Consider the following 10,640-nt stretch of genomic DNA (forward strand, 5'->3'; position numbering starts at 1 on the left):
GAATTGGAAATAATAGACCATATTCACATGGTGGCCATGTTTGGATTTTGCATTGAATAAACAGGGTGGCAACGGGGTGGCATTTCATTAACTTAATAGCAAAATGGCCGCTGTGTCTATATGGACCACACCCCCTTGTCACCCTGCATAATAATACATATGTGCAGAGTAGACCAGTGGAGTGCTCCAGCATTTTATTTGGGTTTTCTCTTCTGAAGTGACCAGATATTTTACTTTCTAATTCAAGCTGTCCCCCTTTCTTTCTTTCTTTCTTTCTTTCTTTCTTTAATTCTTTCTTTAATTCTTTCTTTCTTTCTTGTGTTTCTCTTCAACAGAATCAGAATCATCTAAATTGTCACATCACAGGTTAAAGGTGTAAAGAAGTGGGTGAAATTATTTTTAGTGCATCTCCATCGTTTTAGTTATTTTCAGAAAGAGAAAGAAAAGAAGACGGGGGAGGGGCAAGGAGAGAATAAAAGATTAATTAAACAAAGATATTTACATACAGTATGTACATGAGGTTAGACATAAGGTGCATAAGGTACGGTATGTACATGAGGAGACATAAGGTGCATAAGCAGCAGCTATACTGTTCATGATATGTGCAATAATCCAGACTGTCCTCTTTCCAGAAACAGATGATGTAACATCATATCTTTAATCTGATTGGCTGATTCTTCTGAACTAAAGAACGAGTCCTCCTTCATTCTCTTTCAGACTCCAGAACTCATGTCAAAGTGATCCCAGGAAGTAAGTACATTATATCTATGTTATTATATAATATATACATGTATATCTACTGTTATTATATCAAACCAAATATGAACAATGCACAATACAAACACACACACACACACACACACACACACACACACACACACACACACACACACACACACACACACACACACACACTTTGATCACATGACCAGTGGTGTCATGGAGGCCACACGGAGTGTGGCCAGTGATTTTTTCACGCGCAAGGTACGCTACGGCGCGGTACAGTGCACGCGCGTTCACGCACGTGCACGCTAGAACGTGCCCCCCCCGTAGATTCACGAGCCAAGTACCCAAATGGCTACTTTGCATAACAGGTTTACAAGCGAGTGTAAAAATGTTTCCTCAGATCCCTCACACCTCACATCTACAGGCTATACAAACATGTTTCCTAATTTAAGGTAAAATAAAATGCTCGCTTTGTGCGCGTGCCGTGCTGTGCGCGTGCACCTGACGTCATTAAAACACCGTCCTGCCAGTAAAAAAATCACCATGACACCGCTGCACATGACCAGTGTGTTTTTTAAGACATTTGATGGTTTCAGCAGTGAGATGTAATGAGGCTTGGATTGATGTCATCTTTATTGTCACATCACAGGTTAAAGGTGTAAAGAAGTGGGTGAAATTATTTTTAGTGCAGCTCCATCGTTTTAGTTATTTTCAGAAAGAGAAAGAAAAGAAGTCGTGGGGGGGGGGGGGGCAAGGAGAGAATAAAAGATGAATTAAACGAAGATATGTGCATACTGTATGTACATGAGGTTAGACACAAGGTACAGTATGTACATGAGGAGACATGAGGTGCATAAGGTACAGCATGTACATGAGGAGACATAAGGTGCATAAGGTACAGCATGTACATGAGGAGACGTAAAGTGCATAAGCAGCAGCTATATACTGTTCATGATATGTGCAATAATCCAGACTGTCGTCTTCTTGGAAACAGATGATGTAACATCATATCTTTAATCTGATTGGCTGATTCTTCTGAACTAAAGAACGTGTCCTCCTTCATTCTCTTTCAGACTCCAGAACTTCTCTTTCAGTAAACATCTGTTTATTCTGATCTGTTTATTCTGATCTGTTTATTCTCATCTGTTTATTCTCATCTGTTTATTCTCATCTATTAAATTCAGTTCAGTTTTGATCAGTGATGATGAAGATTACAGCCACCCTCCTCATCCTCTCCTCTGTACTTCATGTCAAAGCGATCCCAGGAAGTAAGTACATTACATTTATGTTATTATGCCTGTTAGGCATGCCTCATGCCTAACAACTTTCACACTCTGACTTTTGACTTTTGACCTTTAGGTCTCCCACCATTTCGAATTATATGAAAAGCAGTAAAAATCTATAGCTTTCTGGGATCTTTGAGCAATCTGCACGAAACGTTTTACACATGAACTTTGGACCTATACCGACAGACGTGAGCAAGCGGATTTTCCATAAGTGAAAACGTTAAGCTTTTATGAGCCAATGCATATTGCAGTTTTATGAAAATTATTCGTCTGCCCCTAACACATACATGCATACTCACATTTGTTTGAAACTTTGCAATATTGTAGAGGGTCATTCCAAGTATCACTGAAACCAATCTTACTCCAATTGGTCAAAGGGGGGCGCTATAGCAATTCTTTGAAAATGCAAACTTTAAACAGGCAAAAGTCATGCCTCGTTTGGCCGACAGCCGTGAAACTTGCTTACACATGTGCCTTGACTCATGAGGAACATATCTATCACTTTGACCAGTAAGCTCCGCCCTTAGATTGTCTGCAATTTTGAGCAGTTTGAAAAACATTTAAACCCAGGATTTTCTATGAAAGTCTGTCGTGTGTGAAGTCCCTTTTCACCAGTTCAGGTCTGTTGGTCCAATAGCTTGATCGCTTAATCATTTGTCTTGAAACCACAAGACAAAATCTGTCTGTCTGTCTGTCTGTCTGTCTGTCTGTCTGTCTGTCTGTCTGTCTGTCTGTCTGTCTGTCTGTCTGTCTGTCTGTCTGTCTGTCTGTCTGCCTCTCTCTCACTCTGTCACTGTCTCAGTCTGTCTGTCTGTCTGTCTGTCTGTCTGTCTGTCTGTCTGTCTGTCTGTCTGTCTGTCTGTCTGTCTGTCTGTCTGTCTGTCTGTCTGTCTGTCTGTCTGTCTGTCTGTCTGTCTGTCTGTCTGTCTGTCTGTCTTTCTGTCTGTCTGTCTGCCTCTCTCTCACTGTCTGCCTGTCTGCCTCTCTCCCACTCTGTCACTGTCTGCCTCTCTCTCACTCTGTCACTGTCTGCATCTTTCTCACTCTGTCACTGTATGCCTGTCTGTCTGCCTGTCTGCCTCTCTCTCACTCTGTCACTGTCTGCCTGTCTGCCTCTGTCTGCCTGTCTGTCTGCCTGTCTGTCTGCCTGTCTGCCTGTCTGCCTCTCTGTCACTCTGTCACTGTCTGCCTGTCTGCCTCTCTCTCACTCTGTCACTGTCTGCCTGTCTGCTTGTCTGCCTCTCTCTCACTCTCTCACTGTCTGCCTGTCTTCTTCTCTCTCACTCTGTCACTGTCTGCCTGTCTGTCTGCCTCTCTCTCACTCTGTCACTGTCTGCCTGTCTGCCTCTCTCTCACTCTGTCACTGCCTGTCTGTCTGTCTGTCTGCCTCTCTCTCACTCTGTCACTGTCTGCCTGTCTGCCTGTCTGCCTCTCTCTCACTCTGTCACTGTCTGCCTGTCTGCCTCTCTCTCACTCTGTCACTGTCTGCCTGTCTGCCTCTCTCTCACTCTGTCACTGCCTGTCTGTCTGTCTGTCTGTCTGCCTCTCTCTCACTCTGTCACTCTCTGCCTGTCTGCCTGTCTGCCTCTCTCTCACTCTGTCACTGTCTGCCTGTCTGCCTCTCTCTTACTCTTGTCACTGTCTGTCTGCCTGTCTGCCTCTCTCTCACTCTGTCACTGTCTGCCTGTCTGCCTGTCTGCCTCTCTCTCACTCTGTCACTGTCTGCCTGTCTGCCTCTCTCTCACTCTGTCACTGCCTGTCTGCTTCTCTCTCACTCTGTCACTGTCTGCCTGTCTGCCTCTCTCTCACTCTGTCACTGTCTGCCTGTCTGCCTGTCTGCCTCTCTCTCACTCTGTCACTGTCTGCCTGCCTGTCTGTCTGTCTGCCTCTCTCTCACTCTGTCACTGTCTGCCTGTCTGCCTCTCTCTCACTCTGTCACTGTCTGCCTGTCTGCCTCTCTCTCACTCTGTCACTGCCTGTCTGCTTCTCTCTCACTCTGTCACTGTCTGCCTGTCTGCCTCTCTCTCACTCTGTCACTGTCTGCCTGTCTGCCTGTCTGCCTCTCTCTCACTCTGTCACTGTCTGCCTGCCTGTCTGTCTGTCTGCCTCTCTCTCACTCTGTCACTGTCTGCCTGCCTGTCTGTCTGTCTGTCTGCCTCTCTCTCACTCTGTCAATGTCTGCCTGTCTGTCTGTCTGTCTGCCTCTCTCTCACTCTGTCACTGTCTGCCTGTCTGTCTGTCTGCCTCTCTCTCACTCTCTGCCTGTCTGTCTGTCTGTCTGTCTGCCTCTCTCTCACTCTCTCAGTGTCTGCCTGTCTGTCTGTCTGTCTCTGCCCTATCCCTCGAAACCGCTTATTGCTGCTTGCAGCTATATTTTCATCTTTGTTTTTGTTTTTCCAGTGTTCCATGAGCAGATTAATGTCATTGGCTGTTCAGACACAGTTAAAGACTCATATAAAGAGTGGATGTATGCACTGGATGGTGAAGTGATGGTGTACGCAGACTTCAACAAAGGGAAGGCGGTGTTTCCTCAGCCTCCGTTTGTAGATCCAATTACCTTCCCAGGAGCTTATGGAACAGCTTTGAATCAGCAGGTGATCTGCAAAGTCAACCTGGCCAACACTCGCACTATCTTGAATAAACCACCAGTGAAAGGTACATGAATACTATGAACACAATAGTTATTAACTAAAACGGTTGAATATATTTAACATTAATGAAAATGTTTAAACATGTATATTAAGCATTTATGGTGAAATATTTTCTAAATAATATGTATTTCTAGTAAACATGAATATGTGCTCAAGGTGCTTTATTTTATATATTTTTGACAAATCTATGCATTAGTATCTGCTCTGTACAGCCTGAGCTGTAGGTGAGGTGTAGATGGTACAACTATGTAGATGCAGTGGTGTGTTCTACCGTGTTACACTATATACGTAGTATACTGTGCAGATTTATTTTCTAAAAGCGTATACCATCCAAAAAGCGTCCGAGGAAGCGTATCCAGTGTTGATTTGGTGAATCTATCTCTGGTGGGACACTATTTTAAAGACGTCACACGCACGTGGCTTAACACCTACACTACAGGTCACACAATGGACAATCTGGGAACCCATCGCCAACTGAAAATGAAAAACAGCGCCCTCTGCTGTTTGTTCTATGTCTGTTGGCTCTGGGCGGACGAAAACGTAACACCAGAGCGCAAGGAAACCGGTGTTTGTGTATGCCTTCAGCGCATCACTTCCGGTTGGTGCGACTATGTTTTCATTCCCACTAACAATATTTCTACACGGAACACTAACACCACTTCTCCCAGAGAACATGGATCGTTTTGGTTATAAGCCCAATTGTTTCTATGATGAAAGAGTAAGTTAAAATGTGAATATCTTTCCGTGGTTTTGTCTGCTCCGCGGACGCTATTGTTAAATTAGTTTTGGTTTGTTTCGAGGGGGGAAGGATCGACGGACACGTGAATCCCGCCCACTACATTTGATTGGGTAAAGCGCGGCCTGCTTCCTGATCTGAAGGCACGCCCATGCGCACACGTTATGACGAACCTCCCCGACAGATTCCAACGCAGTGCAGAATCTGTTCTTGAGAGATTACACAATGGACAATTGATATGCATCTAGGCTCATTCCTATGTTATTTCACCTGGTGTGACACCTGGCAGTCGGCAGCCTTTGTTGAGGTGTGAACTTAATGGTTGTTTTAATCGATGCATGTGCGTGTGCGTGCTCCTGCTCAAAAGACTGGTCGGACGGCGTGTTACCGCGGCCCATGACCAATGACCACTGAGTATCTGATACACTATAATTTCTTTATTTGGATTTTCAATTAAAAGACGTATGAATCATGTCAAAATCAATATTGTGAGGCATTTCGCTCTCAAAATAACAACCTTTCTGCAAGTGTTATCTCTGTTATCCTGGAAATACATGATGGGGTCTGATGACATTTTTAATTGTCTATTTCCAGATGGATATGTGTTCTATATGGCTCAACGCTGTGTGTTTAACTCCAGTGAGCTGAAGGACATACAGTACATAATGTCATTGAATTTCAATGATGATGAGTTCCTCAGGTGGGACAGTAGAGTAGATCAGTGGGTTGGATACACTGAGCTTGGTGTGATGAACGCAGAGCGCCTCAATAAAGATCCTACACAACTGGCTAAAGTGAGAGCAAACCGAGAGGTATTCTGCAAAAACAACATTGAGATCGACTACTCCTCTGTTCTGAACAAGAGAGGTGAGCTGATCTCAGAGCAGCACTCAACACTCATCACCTCATAAACTATAACATGAAATCACATGATTCTATTCAGAGATGATTAATGGTGTTAATATTGATCTGATAATGATTATAAAACATTACTTAATCTGCTGACAAACATTTCAGATCCTCTTAAACTCTTAAAGGAGTAGCTCACCCCAAAAATGACTTATTTTCTATGAACTAGGGGTGAACTACTCCTTTAAGCCTGATTTATACTCTATCCTAACACGCTGTCACGCAGTGGAAATAGCAGATCTACAAGCTCACAACATTTGGTGTCACCATCGTACACAGAGTATAAATGAAACATATAGATATATTTCTGAGTGTTTTCACCCTCATATAATGACCTGCCTAAAACAGAGACACCAGGATTAATGTTTTTAAATTAACTTTAGAAAGAACCATGCAGGCTAAAACACACCTCTATACACTTCATTTCACCACCTGATTTTATATTTTAATTATTGTCTTTACTAGTTTGTTTTGTATGTTTTTAATCACTTTAGTAATATTTAGCAGGATTATGTGTATTCATATAATGTTTTGTTTGTTTCTACTCTAGTTCATTTGAACTATTTTCATTAAATTATATTTAATGGTTTATCTCTGTTAATGTAAAGCACCGTGTAACTGTGTATTATTTAATATGTTTAAATTACATTATATAAATGAATTTTACTTTGTAGAAAACTGTAGACTATTGTAGAATCTACAGTACTAAATGAAATGTTATTATCTGGTGCCATCTGGTGGCCAAACACTGACACTTACAATTACAATGTAGGCATTTATCAGACGCTCTTAATCCAGAGTGATTTACAGTAAGTAAGGAAAACACAAGGTAATACATCAAATGCATAGAAATAGTAATCTAGGATCATAGGTAAACCAATAACCTATCATCAGTATAAACAGTATAATATCAAACAAACAAAAAATATCTGTACATTGAAACTATCCAAACTATAGCATGCCAGGTCTACAATGAACCTGGCATCTGTCTACATAACATGATATCTAAATTACATTTTAACCTTTGCATAAGCAAGGTCATCAAGGCTAGGTCTAGTGCTACTGTTTTCAGATTATGGAGGTAGATTGGGAGTGAGTCTGCAGCTCTTACTGGACTGGGGAGTTTGTTCCACCGTTTGGGAGCCAGAAGGGAGAAGAGTTTAAGACGTGTGGAGCGTTGTCCAGGGTGTTTTAGAGAAGGGAGAAGAGTCTAGGACGTGTGGAGCGTTGTCCAGGGTGTTTTAGAGAAGGGGGAAGAGTCTAGGACGTATGGACCGTTGTCCAGGGTGTTTTAGAGAAGGGAGAAGAGTCTTGAAGATATGGGGGTGTCATACCTCTGTGAGGGCAGCAACTGGGAGCCAGAGGAGAGAGAGGAAAACGGGTGAGAGCCGGGAAATTTGAACATTTTGGCTGTTTGAAGACCAAGCGTGTTGCGGCTTTCTGGATCATTTGGATCACATTTGGATGATATACAATTGTTAATTATAATGACATGTTCCTATGACTGGTATATAAAAATAAATATAATCATAATAATAATCATCATCATCCTTTTTAGGAGTGGAGCCCAAAGTGAGACTGAAGTCAGAGACTCCCCCTCGTCGTGGTGAACACACTCACATGCTGAGGTGCAGCAGCTACGACTTCTATCCTAAAGTGATCCTGGTGACCTGGTGGATAGGTCAAGAACCTTTGACCTCTGGTCTCTCCTCTACTGATGAGCTGTCTGATGGAGACTGGTACTACCAGTACCACTCCTACCTGGAGTACACACCCAGGTACACACCTAACAGACACCTATACATAGAAATACACAACTAATAGACACCTCTACTGGTACTACTACCTGTGTGTGTGTGTGTGTGTGTGTGTGTGTGTGTGTGTGTGTGTGTGTGTGTGTGTGTGTGTGTGTGTGTGTGTGTGTGTGTGTGTGTGTGTGTGTGTGTGTGTGTGTGTGTGTGTGTGTGTGTGTGTGTGTGTGTGTGTGTGTGTGTGTGTGTGTGTATTACAGATCAGGAGAGAAGATCACATGCATGGTGGAACATCCCAGCCTGACCGCGCCTATCAAGATGGACTGGGGTCAGTTACTGTAATCTACTGTAATCTACTGTCAAAATAGCAGATATAAAAGCTCATAGCGCGGCACCGAGTGCCGCATTATGAGCTTGTAGATCTGCTTTCTTTTTATTTTTATCGTGAACATTTGTGCAAATCTTTGAATATATATATTTTTAAAGCAAACATTTGTAACTGTCAAATGTCTCTCAACATATGTCTTAATTTTTCTGAAAAAATATATCACAAGTAGTATGGCTGTTTAGGGCTGAGACGAGCGGCTCAACCTACTATGGGATCCTATAGAGCTGAGGTCTCGTACTCTATCTGGTGGATGGGGCCGAGATTGAGTGGTTCTTGAGTCACACACGTTTAATATGGGTGGATAGGCCCTGGCTATTTATCTAGGTATTATTATTCTGATTCTACAACTGCTTAGACACACACTCTGTCTAACGGCTGTGGATATTTATGGGTACTCTGATTTAGTGGTGCTCAAACTTTTTCTTGTCAAGGACCCCCAAATTGATATGTTGTTGGCCGCTGATCCCCATCAAAATATGTTGTTCCAGAAGAAAATGTTTGAGTTAAAAATGTTGTTTAAAAAAAATAATATATAAATTGTATCCAAACATTTGCACAAATGTCAGCAGATCTACAAGCTCATAGCACGGCACTCTGTGTCGTGTTATGATCTTATTTATTTGATAAAAGCAGATTAAAGACCAGATTGATTTGATAAAAGCTGATAAAAGACCAGATTGATTTGATAAAAACAGATAAAAGACCAGATTGATTTGATAAAAGCAGATCAAAGAGTCATCATGGTTTCATCAATGTGAAAACAAGACAGTTTTCTAAGAACAAGCGCTGATGTTCTTTTTTACAAACTGCCTCACAGTTCTGAGTCTATGACTCTGTCCCAAGATACTTTCTGCACATTCCACAGCCTGGTTTATAATCATCATAGTAAAAGGTTGATTCATGTCTTCTAAAATCTTTCATCATATCCTTTGTTTTGGATGTATTTAGCTCTAAGAAGGACATGTCACATCAGGTGACAAACTCCTCAAGGACTGGACCAATAGGGTTGGACTCATTATTACTGAACAGACTCACAATGACTGTGTCGTCTGTTTATTGTTTATTGTGTTTGGTTGTTGTAGCTTATTGTCAGATGACTCCATGTCAGAGTCAGTGAAGAACAAGGTGTTTTAATCTACTGTAATAATATATGACATGACATGACATGACATGACATGACATGACATGACATGACATGACATGACATGACATGACATGACATGACATGACATGACATGACATGACATGATATTTGTATTGTCAGATGACTCCATGCCAGAGTCAGTGAAGAACAAGGTGGCCATGGGAGCATCAGGTCTGGTTCTGGGTCTGGTCTTGTTCCTGTCTGGATTCATCTACTTCCAGTGGAAGAAACGAGGTGATTAACATGTTTTATTAACATGATTAACTAACATGTTTAATTGAAAAATACACTACCAGTGGAAGAAACTAGGTGATTAACATGTTTAATTAACATGTTTCATTAATTATTTTACTACCAGTGGAAGAAACAAGGTTAGAACAACAGAGGATCACATGACATGTGGAACCCTCACAAAAAAACAAACAAACAAACAAACAAACAAACAAACATGTAAAGCCACAACCTAAACTGGTTTATATTAGTTTAGAACCTTAACCGTTTTAGACCAGTTTAGATGACCTAGTTAGAGGTCAAAGTGTGTTCTATGTTGTCACATTTAGCTTTAATACATCAGTGTTACATTTAGTCCTAAATAAGAGTCAAATGTTCACATTAGTTCTGATGACTGAATATTATTGTGTTGTGTGTACATTTATGCATTTTATGGAGAAATACACACAACACAGTACATATAATTAATTTGTTTGTGTGTATTAACTGTCTCTCTTCTTCTTCTATCAGGTCGTATTCTGGACAATCTTTAGACTCCTCCCACACACCCAGGTTCACTTCCTCTTTCTTTTTACTTAACATTTTTTGTTTTTGTTTATGTATAAAAGTGTATAAAACTATAAAACACACACAAAACAACGTGCATGTGTAAGAAGTGAAACAACTAGCCTGGTAGACTATCACGGTCACGTGAATTTACATTATCATGTGTCTTCTGCTTAATTTCTTATAATAATGAATCTAACTAGACGCGTCGCAATTCAGGGCAATTGCAGAGTGTGGTTGCTCCGACATCAGTCGCGTGTTGCGGGTTTTGG

General features: G+C 41.6%; 1 protein-coding gene across 2 annotated transcripts; it reads left to right on the forward strand.

The window, feature by feature from the left end:
• Positions 1-1,850: 1,850 nt before the first annotated feature.
• On the forward strand, positions 1,851-10,375 carry LOC308087954 (H-2 class II histocompatibility antigen, E-S beta chain-like). Of its 2 annotated transcripts, none has more exons than XM_080432219.1 (7): positions 1,851-1,994; positions 4,413-4,667; positions 5,994-6,266; positions 7,867-8,086; positions 8,320-8,387; positions 9,712-9,825; positions 10,333-10,375. In XM_080432219.1, exons 1-7 carry the CDS (start codon positions 1,928-1,930, stop codon positions 10,353-10,355), a joined length of 1,020 nt encoding a protein of 339 aa, XP_080288345.1. In that variant the 5' UTR covers positions 1,851-1,927; the 3' UTR covers positions 10,356-10,375. The 2 variants fall into 2 exon arrangements, with proteins under 2 accessions (XP_080288345.1, XP_080288346.1); XM_080432220.1 differs by having other exon boundaries at positions 7,870-8,086.
• Positions 10,376-10,640: the final 265 nt, after the last annotated feature.

Source organism: Gymnoscopelus braueri (genome assembly GCF_963280865.1).
Source record: "Gymnoscopelus braueri genome assembly, chromosome: 7".
Lineage (NCBI taxonomy): Eukaryota > Metazoa > Chordata > Actinopteri > Myctophiformes > Myctophidae > Gymnoscopelus > Gymnoscopelus braueri.

Excerpts from the sequence above, each read along its gene's own strand:
- LOC308087954 (XM_080432219.1), top strand. The coding sequence starts at position 1,928 with ATGATGAAGATTACAGCCACCCTCCTCATCCTCTCCTCTGTACTTCAT. Across the intron at positions 6,267-7,866 it reads CTCTGTTCTGAACAAGAGAG|GAGTGGAGCCCAAAGTGAGA; the intron begins GTGAGCTGATCT and ends CATCCTTTTTAG. Across the intron at positions 8,388-9,711 it reads GCCTATCAAGATGGACTGGG|ATGACTCCATGCCAGAGTCA; the intron begins GTCAGTTACTGT and ends TTGTATTGTCAG.